The following is a 23,870-nucleotide window of genomic DNA, read 5'->3' as shown; positions in this document are numbered from 1 at the left end:
TCACATTTATCAAGACATAAGAATTCACACACAACTTAAATGCTTACATAAACACTGTGCCTTTTTTTAAAATGTCTTTATTTTGCTTGTACACAGTCTCAGATTAATCAAACGAAAGGGTTGCGATGATGCTGACATTTCCATGAGTTACAATATGAAGCTTTGATACATTTTACTATAAAAATGAACTGAGGGTGAGAGAAAACATCCAAACAAATGTGGAGAACAGCTTTGACATCTACAGTAAAAAAAAACAGACCACGTGTGACGGTGATCACTCTGTGCTGGAGGGCTCCTGTGGGTCTCTGCTTACTGGGGACGAAACACAAACACATTCAAATTTGGTCAGAAATATAAAATATACAAGTGTGCAAAGTTTAATATTTAAGGTTAATGGTTTGCTCAAACCCCTAACCCCAAGTATTAGCATCAATAATAGTAATGCTTGACTTGGCTATTGTAATAGGGGACCTGTTATGATCTTTTTCCAAAGTCTTGATTTTGTATTTTTAACTAGAACAGGTTTTCCAGCTTGAATGTTGATTATTTTCCTCATATTCTCCATTGTTGCAGCTCCTCTCTTCCCAGTCTGTCAGTAACGCTCTGTCTCTATGAAGCCCCTCCTTCTGAAAAGCACACTGTGCTCTGATTGGTCGGCTGGATCAGTGTTGTGATTGGTCGAGCGCTTCGAGTGTGTTTGGGAAATGTCCCACCCCTAATTACCATAACCGCCAGTTTAACACACTACTAACTAACTCAACCAGGCCCCGCCCCTTTATTCTGCGTATGAATTATTTAAATGAGGAATATTGTGACGTGTTCGTTCCTGGAAGAAACTCAAGACTTCAATGGAGGTGTTTCAGGAGTTCAGAAACAGTGAAACTGATATAGAGAAGAACTCAAACAGCAACATTACACACTAAAGAAAGATGAAGATGGAAAACATCATAACAGGACCGCTTTTTAAAACACAAATACCCTTTTCTCGTGCTTTCATCCTTGCGACAAAATTGTAGCTTTTGTTCCTCCTGTAGTTCACGTACGGGTCGTCCAGCACGACTCCCACTCCTTTATACTGGTCCCACTTGTCCCGGATGTCTCCTCCTTTAATGGGATCTTGAATGCCCTGTTCTTTAATGCCAAGACCTCCTGATCCGCTCCAGCCTGCAGGACGAACGGGACACATTCAGCGCCGCATCAGTGGAGGCATCGGTTCACACGCAGTCTTCTGGATCACTTACCCATCTTCATGAGCATCTGATGGCCCTTGTTTTCTTCGCCCAGCCTGAGGTCGACGGGGATCGCGGCGGGAGCTGAACCCAACCCAGATGTGGAGCTGCGGAGAGACGGGGTTTCACGTCAACAGCACGCTAAATCAATATTTAAACTGGATTCATTTAATTCATTTTGTATAAATTTATGCATTTATTTAAATTTAAATACATTTTCTTTTTATAATAGATGGGATGATAGGGATAATCATTCAATCGCCACCAGTTAAAAATTCAAAATGTTCAAAATAAATGTGAAGCAGCATCATATCATATATTTTAAAATCTGGATGGGATTAGATTTAGAAAACACGTAATCTGCTCTGTAATTTTTCTTAAAGTCCCCCTGTGGTGAAAATTAAGTTTTTAATGTTGTTTATATGTCTATGTGGTGTTTTTAATATGCTTTAAGACAAAACATGTGTAAATTCATAAGTCGACACCATTGCTGAGTATTTCCTCCTTAAAACTGCAGTGAACCAAAGACAGTCTCAAAAACACGCTTTGAAATCGCTGGTGTTTCTGACGTCACAAACTACCTTGTAACCAATCAGATCAACGAGTGGATCTGTGAGCTGAGTGAGTGGAGGCGGGGCTCATTTGCATATTCATAGAACCTTGTGTACTAAATGAGGCAAGGGTGTCGAGTTACATCCAAGCTATTTTAAGGCATGAAGAATTTTTTTCAAGGAAAAAACATTTAAATATGTAATTTTGGTGATCAAAGATGAGTTTTAAAGGATAAAATTGACTACAGTGGGATTTTAATATATTTTGACAAAGGTTTAAATTTGCAATTAGGCTTTCTGAATTAAAGGGACACTTCACCGATTAGCATTAAGCTTTGCATCAGTAGAAACCCGGTAGTATTTTCGAGTGACCGTGCTTCCCTCCCTCATGTCCCCCTGAGACGAGAGATTTCTGTATTGTGTGTCTTGGAAAAAAACCTCAGATGACGCAAAAATCGTCATTTAGCTCATCAGAGGCTTTTCTGTCCAGAGGCGAGAGACTACAGCCAGTAGGAGGAGCTCGTCCCGCATGTCTTCAACCCGCTCATAGGGGGATCTCACCATAAAACACCGTCTTTTCAGTTTCGAGTCGACTAGTAGCCTAGTTGCATCATTTCTCCCGATACTGTTGATTTATAGGCTATTGACAACTTTGACGCTGCCGTTGTTTATGCTCACTGGGAAACGCGAAGCTAACGTTATCTTGCTAATATTGCGTCCTTGTATGGGAGCTATAGTTATAGTTATATAGTTATAGGTGGCGAAACGATTTTAAGATAATGTTTCTCTTTTTCTGCATTCTGTTCTGCAGTTTATAAAAGCATTTATCTAACTTGGCAACATTACACATTGAATGAAGTATCAGTAAAACTCAACTTTGTTTGTAGTGACTACTTTGACTTTCCTTTATGCCGGAAGGGAGGGGGAGGGGGGAGGAGGGAGGAGGGAGGGTCTAGCTAGCCTCTGTTTTGTTTGACAACAATTCAAACGTCAACAAGAAGTTACGTCTCCTGACATCGCTTAGAGCACCTTTAAGAATCAGTGGATAAGATTTATTTACAACAATTTCCAGAACAGTAAATCCCAAATGTTCATGTGTGTGAAGTGTATTTTACGGAGGACAGTTTCTTGAACCCGGAAGAGTACAAGACCGGATGTACACAAGAGATATTTCTAAAAACAATAAGGAAATTCCAACTTTTCTGAATAAAGTGAATATTTTTTGTTGACCATATCTCCATTTTTATGCATTTTTTCCAACTCCAAGCTGTATAAACCTGAATGCTTATTGGATTTAAGCATTTCAGATGATGTGTTTTTATGTAATGAGGGAGGGTGTGGCCTAAGGAGATCAACACCCAATATCAAGGTGTGAATAATTATTAGACAGCTTCTTTTCCGCAGGCAAAATGGGCCAAAAAAGAGATTTAACTGACTCTGAAAAGTAAAAAATTGTAAAAAGTCTTTCAGAGGGATGCAGCACTCTTGATATTGCTATAATATCGGGGCGTGATCACAGAACCATCAAACATTTTGTAGCAAATACTCAACAGAGTCGCAAGGAATGTGTTGAGAAAAAAACAAAAAACCCCCGCAAATTAACTGCTAAAGATTTGAGGAGAATTAAATGTGAAGCCACCAGGAACCCATTATCCTCCAGTGCTGTCATTTTCCAGAACTGCAACCTACCTGGAGTGCCCAGAAGTACAAGGTGTTCAGTGTTCAGAGACATGGCCAAGTAGCCTAGAAATCTAGACGCACCCTAGCGGCAGCAAAATTATTTTGCAGCCAGGGTGGGTCTAGACACTCTCAATAGACCTTTTTGCTGCAAAAACCTAAATTGGGTAAGGCCAATCACGCCGTGTATAGAGTAGGCGGGGGCGGGCTTAACATATGACGACAGAGTTGCGACGGTTACCTGGCACTTGAAAACAAAGAATGGCTGCTGCGGATGGAGAACAACGGTCTTTCGAATCGGCTTTGGCCGCAACTCTGGAGGAGTTGGAGTTAAGTTTTTCTTTGAGAAAAGAACAAAGAACGGCACTTAAGTCATTCTTAAAAAAAGGAAGATGTGTTCGTAGTTTTGTCGGCCAGATTTAAAAGTTGAATCTATCAACTAAGCTCCGCTGGTGGGAGAACGCTCTGGTTGGTTGAAGCGCTGTCCTATTGCGTGCAGAGGGAATTTGAAAGACAGCCGTTTATCCCGCCCATCAGATTGACCGTGTCTATGGTGAGTCTCCAGACTAAACATCTTGATGTACGTCTGGCTTGCCAGGCTAATGGCCAAGGTGAGGAAGGCTGAAATCCGACCACCACTGAACAATAAAGTTTTATGTGTTGATAGAAGACACTTTTCTCAAGACCGAAGGTAAGATGTGCCAGAAATATTTTATTCTTACAGTTTTAACTAAATGTTACACTGGTTCAGTTCTATACAGAAGAGAACATGACATTTTTCACATTGGTCTGCAGAAAAACAGCGACGGGCCGAATGGAAATGTAATTGACTCTCTGACAGTAGATGGCGCTTATGGATCAGCAGAAATAAAGCTGTTTCACTGGTAACCTCTGAACACAATGCAGCGTTGTGCTTATAAAAACACAGTCCAGCTCAAAAGATTTCTTTAACTTCACTGTAGTTTGTCAACATACAAGCTAGCTATAGTTGCAATGTGTTATTTAGCTAACTTCAGAACTTCTACGCTTTCATCTGAGGAAGTTTCGCCCAATGCCTTTTTGTCAAACATATGACTGAGATCTGAGGATGTCCTAAAATGTACATCGTACTGTCAAATAGTGCCATAACACTTCAACATGTGATTTTATTCTTAAAGCTACACTGTGTAACTTTTTTAGTTGATTCTTAGCAAAAAACACTTAGTTCTTTCAAAAATATATGTTCTCATTAATGTATTTTAACTTCTTTCAAGTAATAAAGTATTCTCTTAAGTTTATAATCTGCCATTGAAAGTACATACGGGTGAGGGGTTCGAATGCCGGTCGCCATGTTGCCCCTCCATCTTGAAACTACATTAGCCAAAGAGGGACATACCTGTAAATTCAAGCTTCGCCTTTTGCGTTTTTCACTCAGTGACACTGTGACGAATGCGTGGGGGAGATTACTCGCGAGCTCTCGAGTGCCGGCAGATTTGAAAGATAGTGTGGTTTGTGTGTGTGTGTGTACTCACATTTGAAAGAGAGAATTAAAACGTCAACGCGACAGGCAAATCAGCAAGACCATAGTCAATATTGGAGTAACTTTTCCCAGATGAAAAGAGCTCATGGGGAGAAAAGATTTTAAAACGGACGCCGAGGTTGCCTGCTTTCTTCTCGACAGGTAATTCAGCCTGTTGTAATTCATTTGTGTAAATTCGAAGTTTTATAGTTGCTTGTCTAACCATAGCATGGTTGTGCATAACGCCAGAACGACCTCTAGTATAACTTCATCCTCGCGTCAATGGTGAAAAAGTATTGTTTACCTTGTAACATAAATCTGTGCTGCGAAGGATCACAGGTGATGAATAGTTTTAAAGGCGCAATTTTTTAAGCTATTTAAAAAAAAGGACACTGTAAATTTTAGTTATTTTTAATTGCTTTTACTTTGTACACATTGTAACGTTAGCCTAATCCGATTATGCTGGGATAGCCGATTCCAAGGGTGACGTTTACCTCCTGACATCTGTCCTGTAGTTTTATTCATTTTAGACGTATTGTTTATTATTGTCATGGACGAAGTCGAACTGGAAGCCATGTTAATCTTGGAATAATACGGCCACCGTAGGAGTTAAAACGCCCTCGGAATTGAGAGGAACAGAAACTAATATTCACTGGGTAGTCATATACAATTTCACCGCTAGATGGGGGTAAAAATCACACAGTGTAGCTTTAATTACTCGTTTCACAGTATTCATGACATGATACTGAACACAGCGCCATCTAGTGGCTTTCTTGAGTAACAGACACAATCACTGGATCTCATTACAGATTCTTAGTAAATAACTCCTGATAACATGTGAGTTCAGGGTGAGCCACTAGATGGAGGTGTTGCTCCTCAGACGAGACCACAGAGACAAATCACACTAGAGATTTAAAGACTTTTTCGTTGGAGGAAATGGAGCACTGATGAGACCCAAACTAAAAAATCTGTTGTTTATATTTGATTAAATTATTATGATTTGCCGATAATATATACATAAAGTCAAATGGACACATTTGGAATGAAAAAATGCCACATTTTGAACAATTTAAAATCGATATTAAAATATATTTACAAACAATAAAAACTTAAAAACAAGGAAAACTACACAGCAGTTTAATAGATTCAAGTTTACCCCTGACATGTATGGTTATATGTACTCCTGTATGTACATTATGTTTTGTTGTTATTGAAATGCATCAAATGTTTTAAAAACAAGTATCGTGAGATCCTTGATGTAATAATAAACAAAATATGTGGCGCTGCATGTGATCTGTAACACGAACTTAACACAGTATTGTATATTTTCTTGCAGTAAATCTGCTACTAGATAATACAATTTAAAAACATTAAAAATATATATATATTAGATGTATGTTGTTTATACTAGAATATATAACAAAAAAATCGAATTGGTAATATAAAAAAAATATGTTTTTACAGATAGGCTATAAGAAGCACCTGTTAAAAAAGTACAAATAAAGCTGTATATGGTACACTGCTGAAATATTTAAAATATAAATAAAGTTTGTATTCCTCTGAATAAATCATGAGAGACTCTTGAACCTCAGAGTGAGAAACTTTATTGATAAAGGCAAGAAAATACATATGACAAATATACAGCAGTAGTAAAGAGAGATCTGTGTCTATTTATTATTATTATTATTATTATTATTATTATTATTGTATCTGAGAGAAATATGAACAATAAAGTGACACTGTTTAAATCTGACACTGAAAGAGAGCACAAACTCAAATAATCATCAGTATTTATTATGAAAAAACACTAGACGAACAAAAACACACTTGAAGAACCTTTAAAGTTCAGCGTTCTGCTTTAGATTTCAATACTTCCTGAAAAAGATGAACATAAAAAGCCATACATTAATAAATCTCACAGATATTTATACATGCAGTATCAGTTTGTGAGAAATGAGATCATCAATCATGTACCTGATGTGTGAATATGTGCTTGATCTCCTTCAGCTCTTCTGGATCTGATCTCATAAACCACAATAATGACAGTAGCCACGCCCACCAGAGCAGAGAGGACCAATCGGATCACAGCTTCAGTAGGACCACAACAGTGGACAGAGTCTGAGGAATAAACACATCAAACTGAGATCAGATCAGTCAATAAACACTAATATCAGCACTGACATCAACTAATATTTCTGAATACACAGAAATATGATCAAATCTAATCAACAATCTTATATTCGGTTCCAAGTGAGTTTTTATACGGTCTGTCATCTCAAACTGTAAAATTATTCAACAATTCAACATGTAAATAGTAGATGAGAATATTTGAAGGAGAAGAAAAATGATCTTTACTCACCATAGACAGAAACTCTGAATGCTTTTGATGAGAATCTTCCTGAATACAGTAGATCTGTAAACTTCAGTAGTAGATATTCTCCTTCATGTTCAGTTGTGGTGTTTGTGATGGTCAGAGATCCAGTTTGATTGTCCAGCTTCAGTCTGTCTCTGAATCTCCCATCAAGAACATCATCATATACAGTGATTCTGTTGGCCGGTTTACTGATTTCTGCTATTAAAGTGTTTTCATCTCCAAACCTCCACTGAATCTCATCATCATCCTTCATTTCAGTAAGATCAGAGTTTAGAGAGACTGAATCTCCCTCCTTCACTGACACTGACTTCACTTCATCTGTCAAACACACAGAGAACAAACAGAAACAGGGTTTGAAAAGATTTATACTGTTAAATCACTTTGTAATGGTTTACTAAATTGAATGATTTAACATTTACATAAAAAACTATTTCATATAAAAACAAAATAGTGTGTGAATTCATTTTAAGTTTTTCATTAAAAAATAGGTGTAAACGTTTTTAAACTCACCAATGACAAAGAGTCTGAACGTCTTGCTCTCAATGTTGATCAGTAGTTCATAAACTCCAGCATGTTCAGCTCTGGTGTTTGTGATGGTCAGAGATCCAGTTTGATTGTCCAGCTTCAGTCTGTCTCTGAATCTCCCATCAAGATCATCATCATCATCATCATCATATACAGTGATGTTGTCGGTCCGTTTATTGATTTCAGCTATTAAAGTCCATCCATCTCCAAACCTCCACTGAATCTCATAATTATCCTTCATTTCAGTAAGATCAGAGTTTAGAGTGACTGAATCTCCCTCCATCACTGACTCCAGGACTGAATCACCACACACACACACACACACACACACACACACACACACACAGAGAGAAACAGAGTTCATCACAGATTAAGACGGTCACTTAATGGTTTTCTAACAAGGAGGTAGGAATGAAGCGGTAGTGATGTTACATGATACTGAAGCTTCGATGTGCGTATCGGACATGCGACACAATTTCTAGTGAAGCCTGGCTAACGTCAGACTTGGTCTGGGAACCACGTGTACATTTTCTCGTATTTGAGGCGTGGTTTACGAATGCCCAGAGCCGTTTATTGGGCACTTTGAATGTCTATCAAATGCGCCTGTACGTAGCTCATAGCCAATCGCTTCAATTATACCAGATGACGTATGTAGAGTGACAGAAATTCGATGAGGTAAAAGACGATGGGTCAAAGATTTATTTGTACATGATGGCATTTAGCGAATATTACCGTTTGTGCAAGATAAACATGAGGGTAAATGGTAAAGTCGAGTCTGATGCCATGTTGGATATATAGATATAAACAAACTGCTTCGGTGTCGTTATCGTCTTGCTGCTCCCTCCCCGTTCTGTGATTGGTTGGACACACCCCAATACGGGGCTTCACTAGCCTGGGTTTCTCCATACTGCCTTGCTCGCAGCGCGATTTCATTCACGCTGCTAGGCAGTCTGGACACCATGGACCAGATTTTCCCCTGAAAAAGGGAACCAATCACAGAACGGGGAGGGAGCAGCAAGAGCGATTGGTTTACTAGTGTCACGTGATCGATGACAAATGAAGCCTCATTTTCTGTCCAATCACGTGCGCGTTTTGCTTTGGGTGTCAGAAGGCTCAAAGCCCAGATCTTGTTTAAGGAGTCATTGTTGGTTCAGTCTGGTTGATGGGTTTGTGAGGAGAGAAAATTAATTTGTTTAATGAACAAATCAAACACGAACATGCAAGGCTTTTATTTGTACACATAACATTGAAACTGTAGGATTGAAAATAATCCAAGATATTTTAAATGAACAAAGACATTTCTTTACTGTTTCCACCCCCTCTTTCCACCACAAGGACCATTCGGAGTTCCTAAAGCCACAGGGGTTTCTGATAGTGATCAAGGAGTGAACAAAACAAAATGTTTGTACTTTGGGGGTCTGAATTGTCACACCTTTAGTACGGTGGGGGAAGTGTAATTATCTGATTGGTCAGTTTGAATGTCTCACATTTCTTTAGTCACATGGTCTGGGAAAGGATAAAGGAAGATTCAAACTGTTGCTCTCTCTCTTTTTATGCTCGGGCTCTCTCTCTTTACCTCCTTCTCTCTCTCTCTCTCTCTCTCTCTCTCTGGTAACATTTACATGCTGGGTAAGATTATTGGTATAAGTTATCATCATCTCATACCTATTTTAAGTGTAAACATAACCATATTTTGTCATTAAACCTTTTCAAATACAACTAACGTGCTAACTAGTTTTGATTTGGTGTTGACTTTGAAGTGTTACCTATTGCAATACAATATTGTTACTCTCTATAGCAACACTCTCCCACATATTAGCTATTGTAACTGCACTTATTTCCGCCTTTGGTATAGTGGCAGTGGGTGGAACAGACTAGAAATCTGCAATTTTTTACCATCTTGCTAATAACGTTTCTTTAGTCATTCGGCAGCCGTCTTGCAACTTGAACCACTGAAGGAATCCACCCTTACAAAAATATGGAGTGTGTTGTTGTTGCTTCATCTGCCAGAGCTTCTAACACAGGCTTCTGGCTGCTTTATTTTAAATAAGCACCAGATGGCGCTGTTGTCGACACTCCAGAAGCTTTGAATCTTTTCTTGAGACAGTCAGGGGAAATCCTCAGCGATTCATGAGGCTTCATTTCCCCATCCCTACGAAGCGGAGAGAGACTCCACATGCAAGCACTACTTTAATAAAACAAACAGGAAATCCAGGGCAAACAAGCTAATAGGGATGGGACGATTACCAGTTTCACTATAAACTACGATAAAATGTACTGACGGTTAGTATTATCATTTAAAATTTAATTTTCATTAAAACCGTGCTTGATTATAGCGATTTTAATAACTCACTGTAAATCCTGTCCAGCCAGCAACAGCTCTGACGCAGGCGCAACGCTCAATGTTGGTGTTCTTTTTATTCGAGAAGGAATGGCGGAAGGCAGGGACCATGCTCGGGAGATTTTTCAGCCTTTTAAGAGGACCAAATCTGAGGTGTGGTCATATTTTGGCTTTTACAAAAGTCCTGAGTGAACCTTAATCGAGGATGTAGTCGTAGATTTTTCCCTAAACCTAACTATCTGGGTTGTCTCCAATCGACATTCCCTTTCTATTCTACCCCTTTCTATTCAACATTCCCTATATAGCTACCTAACTAACTTGCTTCCCTAACTAGCTTTCTTCCTGCGCAGGAATAATCGAGAAACAGACCTTAGCAAATAATAATAATTCATAATTCGTTACATTTATATAGCGCTTTTTCTGAGACCTCAAAGCGCTATACATAGAAGGGGGGAATCTCCTCAACCACCACCAATGTGCAGCTCCACCTGGATGATGCGGCGGCAGCCATATTGCGCCAGAACGCCCACCACACACCAGCTTACTGGTGGAGAGGAGACAGTGATGAAGCCAATCAGTATGATGATGCCGAGGCCACTGGGCAAACTTGGCCAGGATGCCGGAGTTACACCCCTACTCTTTTTCGAAAGACATCCTGGGATTTTTTTAATGACCACAGAGAGTCAGGACCTCGGTTTAACGTCTCATCCGAAGGACGGTGCTCTTTTGGCAGTATAGTGTCCCCGTCACTACACTGGGGCATTAGGACCCACACAGACCACAGGGTGAGTTAGTGGCCTCACTAACACCTCTTCCAGCAGCAACCTACTTTTTCCCAGGTCTCCCATCCAGGTACTAACCAGGCTCAGCCCTGCTTAGCTTCAGCGGGCAACCAGTCTTGGGCTACAGGGTGATATGGCTGCTGACATATTCCATTGAGAATCCCACCAACTAAAAGAATACAACAGTTTTTATAGAATAGGGAGGTATGGCAAAAATGTCATATTGCATTACATCATTTCGCCACAATTTGATAGACAAATCCTTCTGTTACCAGGTAAAGCAAACTTTGTATTAATGATTACTTCATTGTTAATCACAAGGTTCAAATTTAGTAATGTCTAGTTTCAATTCCCAAATGTGTTATTTATACACTCACACTACCAAAGTCAAAGGGGTATGGCAAAAATACAACATCCAAAAACACAGGACAGAACATTTTAGTACATTGTGTTTCAAAGTGTTATCATGTTAGGCCTGAAAAGAGAAGTATAAGGTTAGATGTTAGGTTAGTTTAATATACAGTTGACTATTTTATCTATTAAAATCCACCACAATGGTCACTACAATAGGGGGGAAACACTTTGAAATCTGCCGTGTCATCTTGTGAGACCATCACCCACTTTTTATAGCGAACCCGCAAGGCAAGTTAACTTTACCACAACCTCAATAACAAAAACTACGTCTGGGAAATAATTGGGCACAAAATGTTGTTTTGAGTTGAAATATTTTATCTCAGTCACTTGAAATAAACGTGAAGCTTCCACGAGGAAAAGTTCACAGCAAGTGGCTTTGAGCCAAAGACGAACGATCAAGTTCAAACAAGACTATTAAGAGTGACATTTAAGGGATAATAATGTATATCATTGTACAATTATTACACCGATTTAAAAAAAATAAATACAATTTTACCACACAATTACGGGGACATATTGAATTGAGATTAATGTTTTAAATATTTCCCGTTTATAAATCCATTTTGTACAGCATACAAAACAATCGTTCAAAAAACGGAGATGCAAGACGGCAAGACGGTATTTAAATTAAAACAAGAGAGCGCGTCCGTTGCGATCAAGGGGCAACATTCTAATCTGAACAATGAAGCTTAAACCCGGAAGTGCGAAAAACTGCAATACATCGAAAATCCGCTAGGGGCAGATCCCAAAAGGGAGCAAATGTCCATAGACCCCTATGTTAAAATGTCCGTTTTCACAGCATAAATTCATGTTTTTACTGGTTGGTCCCATGGACTTTTATTGTATTTTTTGATAGGTTCCGAGTGCCTGACAACTGTGAGGGGGGTGAATTTTTTTCTAACTCGTTAGTTTAAATCGTATTTAGATATAAAATGTATGACAAATAAGGGTGTGGTTAACTTTGATTGACAGCTGATAACGAGCATAGGTTGCTGTAACGTCCCTGTCAGTCCTTTCTTATTTTTTGTGTGTATCTGTGTTGCGTTTGTATTGTCTGCAGGTGTCTGGCTGATTGCGGCGTGATTGGGAGCACCGGTGCGCAGGTTCTTTGCTCTCTACAAAAGCTGTTGGGTCATGTTGGCGGGGGGTTCTGCTCGGGTTCGACATGACGGCGGTATTTGATGTCTCGCGGCGATACAGATAGCTGTAAATAGCCGAATTCCGGCTTGTTGGAAAGAACAATGTGAAATAAAACTGCTGTTCTGAGCAATGAAATGTATTCATTCTCTCCTTTATTTGTGGTGATTCTTCGGAGTCGCAACAAATGGGGGCTTGTCCAAAATAATTATAGTTCGTTTTTTTTTTTTTTTTTTGTCAAGTTTGGTAAGTAGCCTATAGCCTAGATAACAGTTTACGTTGCAAATTGTTTATGGGTTTGTATTGATTGGGATTAGTTTGGTGAGAGTAATTGATATTTAGAGTTTGTGTGTAGGTTTGTTGTTATATTTTGGCTTGGTGAAGCTTATTGATGAAGTTATTGATAGGAGAGACGAGTGCATATTTTTTGAATGCTTAATTTTTTTTTTTTTCACAGCTGTATTGGATTTAGTGGGAGGCCTTTGGACTGACTTCACTGTTAGGATTTAACGACATTTCCTTTTGGGATATATGTCGGGGTTTTTTTTTTAGTTTGTTATTTTTGGGCAGATCAGTGGTTAGAGCACTAGTCTCGGGAGCACGCAGAGGTTTGAGGGAATCGCCGATTTAATTGGTTGTTCTGCTCGACTTGCGGTATTAGGTGCATAAAAACCCACCACTGTATGCTTGAAGATTAGGGTCTACTTAGTTAGTGTTTTTTTTTTTTTGGTATGTGTGTTTAGGGAGGGTGTGAAGTTGGTTCTCCAAGTTATCTTTTTGTGGTTTTGCAGTTGTGGTAATAAAGTAAGTGTTCATTGTTAAAGAGCTATCTGGTATGGAATAATTATGACATCTACCGAAATAATTGGATTTATTGAAAGTCCGTCTGAGCAGGGTTTAAATTTATTAACAAAAGATCAGTTGATTGAAGTTGCAGCGCATTATGATGTTAGTCTTTCCACGAATGATAAAAGAGTATTCAAACGGTTTTAAAAATCGCACTGGTAAATGAAGGAATTATTTCGTCTAAAGCGAAGTTGGTAGATCCACCGGGAATTATGCCCGTGTCTGTAACGCTGTCTTTTGAGCAACAAAAATAATTAGTTCTTCTCCAAATGGAACAGCGTAAAATGGAGTTTCAGATGGAAATTGAGAAAAGAAAACTAGAGCAGGAGACTGTGTTTGCACAGCAGGTTTTAGAAGGAAGACAATTAGACATGGAACAACAGCGTCTTGACCTTATGAAAGAAGGTAAGGGAAGAACGTGGCGTGAGAGCGATGAGGGGGAGGATTTTAATCTTCTAATTTTAATCTTCTAATTTTAATGTGGCAGCAAATTTGCGGCTTATGCCCTTGTTTGATGAGGAAGATGTAGATACTTTTTTTGTATTATTCGAACATGTTGCGGACAAACAAAAATGGCCTGAGTCAGAATGCACCCTGATGTTGCAATGTGTTCTGATGGGTAAGGCGCAGAGAGCTTATTCTGCTTTAAGCTGGTCGGATAGACAGAGTTATGAGAAGGTTAAAAGTGCGGTTCTTAAAGTTTATGAAATGGTTCCGGAGGCATATCGCCAGAAATTTCGTGGGTTAAGGAAACGTTCTGTTCAAACACACATAGAAGTGGCACGTGAATTAGGATTGTGTTTTACACGTTGGTGTAATGCATCTGGGGTGGAGTCTTTTGAGGAGCTTATGGATTTGCTTGTTTTGGAGCAGTTTAAGAACACGCTGCCGAGTCAAACGGCTGTTTATATTGCAGAGCGTAAGGTGTCTACAGCGGCTGAAGCAGCAGTTTTAGCAGATGAATATGAGTTGATACACCGGTCCTGCTTTGATGTTGGCCGCTTGGAAGATGTATGTACTGGGAAAAAGTTAGCATCGTCGAATCAGTCTTCAAATATGTCTACATCCTCACGTTATGGGGATACGAGATTGGTTGGTAAATCCGATTTGGTTTTAATTTGTAACTATTGTCTCGATCATGGTCACTGGTAAAAAGATTGCCCTGTACTGAAAGCGAAAGATCAAAGCCGCTATTGTGTGGCCAAGCCGTCGGCATTAGCGGCTGTACTACCCATAACTGATGGCTTGGTTCCCTCTTGTCTCACGTCAGGTGTTGAGGAAATTGGCAAAATAGTTTGTTCAAATTCAAATTTTTCACCTTTTGTTTTTGATGGTTTTGTATCTCTATTGCAGGGTGAGAAAATTCCGGTGAAAATTTTGCGAGACACTGGCTCTTCTGCTTCATTTATTCTGGGATCGGTACTGCCTTTCTCAAGTGAAACATTTACTGGTGATTCACTGTTGATTCGTGGAATAGGTATGACTAAAATGTCTGTACCCTTACATAAGGTTGTTTTGTATTCCTATTTAATTCAAGGTGAAGTTGAATTGGGTGTGAGACCAGCTCTCCCAGTAGAAGGAATTTCAGTGATCCTGGGTAACAATCTGGCTGGGGGGCGGGTTTGGAGTGATGTGTCCTTACCTTTGATTGTTTCATCTAAACCTGTTTCTTCTGGGGATATTGAGGAGAGTGTGCAGAGTTTTCCTGATGTTTTTTCAACATGTGGGGTTGCACGTGCTGCCAGTCGAACGGTTGCAACTACAAAAAGTGAGAAATCACCTTTGGCGGAGGAAGGCTCCTGGCCACATACTCTTCTCTATGTGTCTCAGGGTGAATTGATGTTGAGAATTTATTTGTTAGAAGACTATTTAAAAAGAATAGTTACGAAAGTTAAGATTAATAAGTTAAAATGAATAAGTTAACATTAATACAGACAGTTAATACACACCACTAAGATTAACAGTTCATGTTTCAGATAGATATGTGGTTAAAACAAACTATGTGTCATTATGATTTGTGAATTGACTTCATTTCCCAGGATGCATTAAGCAATGGTGAAAGTCACGTGGTTCCGGAAAGGTTGTTATGGTTCCGCGAGAGTGGGGCAAGAGTCATCTTGTGATCGATTTGCTGAATAAGCACATGCTGTATTTACCTTTGTTTTTTTTCATTAAACGTCTAAAACGAAGCAACGTCTCGCTTCGTTATTCTTAGTTACTAAGACGATAAATGTACAACAATTGATTAAGGAACAAAAGGCAGCTTATGTGCGGGAGGAATGGGTATGTCCCATAAAATCGAATCGGTTGCTTTGTCCGCGGATCAGGGCTCATCACAGGATGAGTTACCTTTGATGGATTGTGAGGAGGTCTTGGAACCGGAAGACTGCTTTATATGTCCTCGGTTAAGTAATTCGGAAACTTTGAGATAATTGCCTGTGTTCCTTGAACATCTTCCTATTGAAAAGTGTTGTGACTTGGTTGAGTTAATTTGGGAGTATTCTACCTTGTTTTTCGATAAAATTCTTGTTATATCAGCTGAACTATTCTCTTCTCTATCTTCTTACGTTTTTAATAACCCTTCAGAATCCAAATCAGAGGTTGATGCGCTGGTCACTATTTCTACAACCTTATAACTTGGAGATTCGCCATATAAAGGGAACAGAAAATGTTTTGGCGGACGCATTGTCCCGGGCACCTGTGTCTCAAGAGTTAATGTATTTGTGTTTATTTTTGTGTTCTTTTTCTAGGTTCCAGGTCGGGGAATAGTGAATGTAGTGGAACAGAGGAGATGTGCACTGATACAGGGTCTGAGTGACCTCGATATGCTTGGATACATGGAAGTTCCTATGGGGTTTACCCTACAATTACAGAGTTTTTATGGGGGAAGGTGTGACGTCCCTGTCAGTCCTTTCTTATTTTTTGTGTGTATCTGTGTTGCGTTTGTATTGTCTGCAGGTGTCTGGCTGATTGCGGCGTGATTGGGAGCACCGGTGCGCAGGTTCTTCGCTCTCTATAAAAGCTGTTGGGTCATGTTGGCGGGGGGTTCTGCTCGGGTTCGACATGACGGCGGTATTTGATGTCTCGCGGCGATACAGATAGCTGTAAATAGTCGAATTCCGGCTTGTTGGAAAGAACAATGTGAAATAAAACGGCTGTTCTGAGCAATGAAATGTATTCGTTCTCTCCTTTATTTGTGGTGATTCTTCGGAGTCGCAAGAGTGGAATTCCTGAAATTTGACGTCTCGGCCATGATCTGACACAACACATCAAACCACCTCTGTATCCTTTCTGAACATTTGTATTAAAATATCGTACATAAAATGGGTTGCTCTGCTATAAACTGCACTAACCGACACTGTAGGAGGACTTCGCTCCAGTTTTTCTGGTAAGTGACATTCCACTACTATTTCAGTTAGCACTATTTAGCATCAATGTTTGCGGGCACTGCAACAGTTAGCATTAAATCGTCTCAGATAAATTAGCGTCCTGTTAACGTAGCACTGTATAACGTTAAGGGCAACGAAGCATATAGTTCTCATCAATAAACCTTTTTTTTTGTGAATAGCTCTGTGGCAATACTTAAAGGTATAGTGGAGGATCTTTCCGAATTTTAGATAAGACCCGCCCTCTCCACTTTTTGAAAAGTTTGATTGATTCACCAGAATGATTGACAATTAGGAGGACCAATAGTATAGGTGATCCACCCGGAAGTAAAAAATCCTCCGCTATACTTTTAATCCATTGTCAATTTATACAGTCTATGGTTGTCACATTTAAGGTAAAACGTTCGTTCATAGCATAAATTCACACAAAGCTTACTCACATCACATTAAACAGATTGTTGTCAATGGCTAGCTGAGGTAAAATTGTGAACCGCTTTGCACTGCACCATTTGACTGTATACTTTGAACACGGAGTTGTGATAACGAGTGACAGCTAATGTTAGTCAACATACTGGTGTTAGTTATAACCCTATGACGGTTGAAACACTGTAAATGCGTCTGCCAAATGAATAAATAAAAATGCTTGGATGAAGAGGTGGGTCCACCGGCTGGCTCAGTCTCACACAAAGCCCGCCCTTTTACCCATATATGGATTGGCCGGAAAGTGGGGCGGGGTTAGGATTTCCCAAGATTTTCCAAGATGGCGCTGGCCATACCCCCCAAAAACGGCCTCAAAACCGTTCTTCAGAAAGTCTGTTTTTTTACAGTCTATGGTTGCGATACATGGATGTGCGCTGTGTTATAATGCGTTGCTATTGATGACGGTCATTATAAAGAAGGAAAGCCATCCAAGATGGCGGCTTGTTAGTACCTGTATCTTGTGTCTGTCTCGTATCTGTCGGCTTTTAATAGTGTGAATGACATGTTGAGTGACTGATGATTTCACAAGCCACCCTGGTTGTGTAGGTAAAATTTAGATTGAGATGCTGTTTCTCCTGGACGTGATTTTATTGCTTTTGCTGGTTCGTCTGCTGTTGGAGTCTGAGTTGTTGGAGTTTTCCTGAAACTACAGGCAAATCCTTGGTCGGCCTGCTGTTGGATTTTGAGTTGTCAGAGTTTTTCCTGAAGGTGGATAATCTTGGCGGGAGGTGATCCCGGGGAATTTGCTTCTCCAGACGACTGTTTTCGCCAACTGCTGGGTTCCAGTAGAGAGGTCGCTCATCGGGGCCGATTTGTCGGCTTCCCCGTGGGAGGGTGTCCCGTCTCTGTGCTGTGCTAGTTTGCAAAACCCCGGAGAACTATTCCTGTTTACATCGTGACGCCATTCATCGCCACGGTTGGATTCGAAAGGGAGAATCTGGCTTGGACTGATTCCATCAATAAACTGGAGTAACAATTGGAGTGTTTTTTAACACGATGCTTTTATCATTAGTCCTCATTTTATCTTTGACTATTACCAGTGAGGTGATTTGCAGAAATGATGAATATGATGAGTTCTCCCTACATTCCCAAAAATATCTGGGCACCATCTGGGATTTTGGCTCTATGGACATCAAACTCAGCTGGAATCCACAGACTATTGGTGACTACAGAATTTTATAGTTATCTGATCTAGTTAAGTTATTTGGTCTACATTATTGGTTTAAATGTTTTTCTTTTTATCTTCCTTTTAGACCAGACTACTGTTTTTTAATAGAAAAATAGCACTGCCTAGTTACAATACAAAAAGAAAATGTATAGTTGTTTTCCTTCTTATACTCTCTGGTATTGTTCATCCAAATCCTGGTCCAGTGCCAAATAATTTAAATACTCTAGAAGAATTCAAAACTAGAGCCTAGAACTTTGGGCCCACTCAACAGATGCTGATATTATTATAATCTCAGAAACATGGCTTAGTAAATCTATTTTAGATAGGGATAAAGCAATTAAGGGCTACAATATCTACCAGTGATGCGCGGGTTGATCCGAAATGAGCGGGTGCCTGCGGTCACCCGCGGTTACCCGCGGTTACGAGTAATCCATAAGTATTTTTAATGATATTCGGGTTCACTAATTATCTGCAGAGACGCAGCCGGTGGATTACGTCTGACCGATTTGTTTTTTCTGACAGGATGACTGAGTCCACATCGGCGTTTCCTCACGGGAGGGCGGACCCTGCACCTGTGTCTCCGGAGAAGATGGTCACCACTGAGCCAGTGTCTCTGTCGGCCGCAAAGCGAGACCCTCCGCGGACCGCACCATCAGCCAGCACAGCTGCCTCCATTGGTCCCAGTTCCGGTGGTCCCAGTTCCGGTGGTCCCCGGTTCGGTGGTCTCGAGTCCGGTGGTCTGGAGGCAGAGGAGGAGGAGGAAGACTTCCTGCCTCCACAATGGCCCGGAGGCTGTCCACTCTGAGCCCGCTGTCGTACCGGAGGCCGTCCCCTCCGAGCAGCCCGCTGTCATCCCTGAGATCGTCTCGGAGCCGCCCACCATCAGTCCTGCCACGGCCAAGAAAGTGGTCTTCCTTTTTTATGCAGTGGCGGTACTGCAGGCGTGGAGGAAGCACAGGACGTCTTCCGATCCAGAGACTGTTCCTGAGCCTGTGTCTTCGGACAAGATGGCCGCCGCCGAGCCTGTTCACGTCACGCCTGCCGAGCCTGTGTCTTCGGACAAGATGGCCGCCGCCGAGCCTGTTCACGTCATGCCTGCCAAGCCTGTGTCTTCGGACAAGATGGCCGCCGCCGAGCCTGTTCACGTCACGCCTGCCGAGCCTGGGTCTTCGGACAAGATGGCCGCCGCCGAAAGTGTTCACGTCACGTTTGCTGAGCCTGTGTCTTCGGACAAGATGGCCGCCGCCGAGCCTGTTCACGTCACGCCTGCCGAGCCTGTGTCTTCGGACAAGATGGCCGCCACCGAGCCTGTTCACGTCACGCCTGCCGAACCTGTGTCCCCTGACAAGATGGCCGCAGTCAAGCCTGTGTCTGTTCCTGAGCCGGTGGTGTCTGTTCCTGAGCCGGTGGTGTCTGAGCCACCTGTTCCTGAACCTGTTCCTGAACCTGAGCCGGTGTTGTCTGTTCCTGAGCCGGTGGGGTCTGTTCCAGTTCCTGAGCCGGTGTTGTCTGTTCCCGAGCCGGTGTTGACTATTCCTTTGCCAGTGGTGTCTGTTCCTGAGCCGGTGGGGTCTGTTCCAGTTCCTGAGCCGGTGGTGTCTGTTCCAGTCCCTGAGTCAGTGGTGTCTGTTCCAGTACCTGAGCCGGTGTCTGTTCCTGTGCCCTGGCTGCCCGAGGGGTCGTCTCCGCCGTGGCCACCCGAGGGGTCGTCTCCACCCTGGCCGCCCGAGGGGTTGTCTCTGTCGTGGCCGCCCGAGGGGTCGTCTCCACCCTGGCCGCCCGAGGGGTCGTCTCCGCCGTGGCCGCCCGAGGAGTCGTCTCCGCCGTGGCCGCCCGAGGGGTCGTCTCCGCCTTGGCCGCCCGAGGGGTCGTCTCTGCCGTGGCCGTCCGAAGAGTCATCTCCACCCTGGCCGCCCGAGGGGTCGTCTCCGCCCTGGCCGCCCGAGGGAAAGTCTCCGCCCTGGCCGCCTGAGGGAAAGTCTCCGCCCTGGCCGCCAAATGGACTGTCCGCTCCGCCCTGGGCGCCCGAGGGAGAGTCTCTGCCCTGGCCGCCCGATGAACTGTCGTCTCCGACCTGGCTGCCAGATGGACTGTCACTCCCTTTCCCCGTTTCCCTCCATGGACCTGGCCCCCCATCCCTCCCCCTGATCCTCCACCAGTCCACCTCCCGCCTGAACTTTGTTTTGTCTGTCACGTCTTGGAGCGTCTGGTAGCCGCTCCGTAGAGGGGGGGTTATGTCACAGTGTCTGGGTTGTGTTTCCTGGGTCACCACTAGATGTCCTCCTTCCCCATGGTGTCTTTCACATTTGAACTACATTTCCCCATTATCATTGTCTCTCCCCTGTGTATATTAACCCTCTGAGGTCGACAAACGCGCCGACGCGTTTTGCCGGATTTTCTCCACATTGTAGCACTATAAACTTAAATTACTCCATCATTTATGGTCATACAGAAAAAAGAAATATAAAAAAAGAATCTGTGATATTTCTCCTTTTGTATGTGTCCACTTACAATCAAATCAAAACATTGTGCTTTTGTAAAATAAAGAAAATAAACAGGGTGTGCGTTCTGCCTCTCCGTCGCGGTGAACTTTTTTTTCTTGAGCACGTCTATAAACTGAAACAAAACTCAGCGAATACTTGTCACACATTTATGAGCCATATACCTTTATAAACATTTAAGTGTGTACTTTTAAATGATCGGATTCAAAACGAAAACAAATATTCTCTGTTTAAGTAATTTGTATAAAACCAACAAGATGTCCAGCTTCTCAAACGCTTGCTCATTACAGTTAATTTGGCCACGCCTACTCGCGCAAAAGATATTCACATGCAAATCTCCACATGGAACGCGAACGCGCTCGTTACCTCAACAACAAAACACTTCACTTCACTTTTCGTCGAGTTTGAAAGACGTGCCTGAGCTTACATTGGATTTAGGCTACCTCAGAAGAAGAAGAACGCGATTTGAAGACAAGAAAGATAAGGTAAGACATTCTTACATATTAGTTTGTTATTGTTGCATAAATGTCACGTTGCAGCTGAACTGTTGCTAGATATATGGGGAATATTATAATATTTAGACCCGTGTTTACTGTGTTTGTGGATATCTGCTCAAACATAGATATGTTTATGGTAACCATAATGTTTTATATTTGAGAGTGATCGCGTTTGAATGTATCATATTTTGCAAGCGATCGCGTTTGAATGTATCATATTTTGCAAGCGATCGCGTTTGAATGTATCATATTTTGCAAGCGATCGCGTTTGAATGTATCATATGTGTTTACTGTGTTTGTGGATATCTGCTCAAACATAGATATGTTTATGGTAACCATAATGTTTTATATTTGAGAGTGATCGCGTTTGAATGTATCATATTTTGCAAGCGATCGCGTTTGAATGTATCATATTTTGGATGAAAGCAAAACGCACCAAACGGCTTCATGTTTTTATTATTATCTCATTTCATATCATCATAACGGATGGAAACATTTGAAGTAACATGATAATCAATATATTTTTCTCTAGCTTCTTTTGGAAGATTTATAGGCTGCTATAGGTTATTTATTGTTATTATTATTTTATCCGCACTGCGCATATACCTTATGCCTACAAGGCACAACAAACCTGGTGTTCATTATATTATATATCGTTGGAAACGTGTGTGTGTGTGTGTATTCTGTGAATTTTAAAAAGGAATTTTAAAAAGCAATTTTAACCAGAAAAATCTAATATTTATTTCCAAAATCGTGCAGGCCTTTCTCTTGATATCAGTATGTTCACTTTTTTTTTTTTTCAGGTCCCAGATGCCACTGAGGACTTCAACATTCACATGAGTCTCAGTACGTGAACATGGTAAAGTGAAAATCTTGGAAATGAAAGGTATGTACAATGTTTTTAGGAATGGCACAAAGGTCTCTGTCTTTGAAGTGCTTTTTTGGCATTTGTTGTGTATCTTTGGATTATGTTGTGTTGTAAATAAATCCAAACAATTTAAAAGCCATTATTTTTTAAATCTCCTCATTTACAGTATTGTGCAAGGTTGCTCAGAATGATAGGGGCCTGATAGCTCCTAATAGGGCCGTTAGGGGAGGTTCTTTGTCTTTCTCAGGTGAGAAAAGCTTACATATTAATGAGCTCTCGCATAAGGCTTTTTCACACAAAACACGTCGTAAAATTTTTAAATCAATATATTGTCTTATCTGAATGAGCAGTCAGGGTGATTTTCACATAGTTTTGCAGCAAATATTCTAGGCTACGTCATACAATTTTCAAAAGTCTTGTGAAGAAATAATCAGTATGGGTTTCATGGCCTTATTTCAGTGAGAATTTTTTTTTGTATTTTCAAAAACCACGCATAAATGTCATTATCTCAAAACTACAAACTTTTACATACATGCTGCTGATATATTATTGTAGCAGAGTTTGTGCTGAATACAGTGTAATTAGACTTTAGCCATGAAAATGTCACAAGTAACAGAAATAACCAGAAATGTCAGAGCATGTCAGAACACCTCCAGGGCCCAGAAAACAGCTCAGACCTCAGAGGGTTAACCCTGTCTGTTTTAGTGTGTGTCACAGAGTCCTTGTTTGTATCACACCACTTCCGAGTTCTGTTCTTGCTGTTTGTTTTGTTTCTGTTTATGTTCTGTTTATGGACTGTTTATGAGATTGGATTACCCTAACATTAAAGTAACACATACTGCATATTGGATCTACCTTTATTCTGTTCTTGTGTGGATCGTGACAGTTTTTTTAGATTCCTAAATGAATCTTTACTGACTGAAACGATGTCTCCACATTCGTTTTCTTCTACCACATTATAGTTAGTTTTATATTATAGTACACCTGTATGACTTCTTATTTTCCTTTTTGAAGTAGGCTACTTTTTGAACTCCATTATTGAGCGGAGTTTTGACTGAAAATAGAATCCATCTTGCAGTCATGAACAGTAGACTGAGTCAGGCTAGACTGAGCATGCTTCAGAATCGTGGTGTGCGCGGAGCGAAATTGGAGGGGGAAATAGCGCTCTGCACTCTGTCCAAGATCCGCCCGCTCGGGCTCCCCGCTCGCTCCCGCTCCACTCCGCTCACATGCGCCACAATTTTCTATGAAATACATAGGCCTACACTTTATTGGCTGAATAACTGGCGCGAAGATGACGCACAAGCTCAGTCTGCAGGTAGAGATGGAGGCAGCAAGAGAAAAGGTGAAGACTGGGGAGTGGAAGCTCCGCAAATACACACAAAGTGTGGGAGACATTTGACGAAATAATGAAAGATGATGACCAAAGTGCTGGCTTTGTCATGTGTACTTCTTGCTATGCATTTACTACTTTTAAAAAATGCGGGTCAGGAAGCGGGTCGGGTACAATATTTTCTTCTTTTTTTGCAGTCCGAGTTGCGGGCGGGTTAGTTAAAAACGTCGATCGGGTGCGGGTTGTTTATACATTGACCCGCG

General features: G+C 41.2%; 2 protein-coding genes across 5 annotated transcripts in view; both read right to left on the bottom strand.

The window, feature by feature from the left end:
- Window positions 1-80: 80 nt before the first annotated feature.
- LOC311085058 (calcium homeostasis endoplasmic reticulum protein-like) lies at window positions 81-15,034 on the bottom strand. Its single transcript, XM_084117461.1, has 4 exons — window positions 15,017-15,034; window positions 1,242-1,336; window positions 979-1,164; window positions 81-312 (listed from the first exon to the last, which is right to left on the bottom strand). The coding sequence occupies exons 2-4, from the start codon at window positions 1,255-1,257 to the stop codon at window positions 275-277; spliced, it is 240 nt and encodes a 79-aa protein (XP_083973587.1). The 5' UTR covers window positions 1,258-1,336; window positions 15,017-15,034; the 3' UTR covers window positions 81-274.
- LOC311085057 (uncharacterized protein) overlaps window positions 6,620-23,870 on the bottom strand; it is a 57,887-nt gene continuing 40,636 nt past the window's right edge. For 3 of the 4 annotated variants that reach the window (XM_084117457.1, XM_084117459.1, XM_084117460.1), the window contains 3 exons: window positions 7,840-8,151; window positions 7,315-7,647; window positions 6,620-7,073 (listed from right to left, as the gene is read on the bottom strand). In XM_084117457.1, the coding sequence (XP_083973583.1) occupies window positions 6,922-7,073; window positions 7,315-7,647; window positions 7,840-8,151 (797 nt within the window). In that variant the 3' untranslated portion in view covers window positions 6,620-6,921. Of the gene's footprint in view, window positions 7,074-7,314; window positions 7,648-7,839; window positions 8,152-11,024; window positions 11,141-23,870 lie in introns of those variants that run through there. The other variant, XM_084117458.1, reaches the window with a different exon arrangement.

This window comes from Abramis brama, assembly GCF_963993115.1.
Source record: "Abramis brama genome assembly, chromosome: 6".
Lineage (NCBI taxonomy): Eukaryota > Metazoa > Chordata > Actinopteri > Cypriniformes > Leuciscidae > Abramis > Abramis brama.
This window is presented reverse-complemented; position numbering and strand designations above follow the sequence as displayed.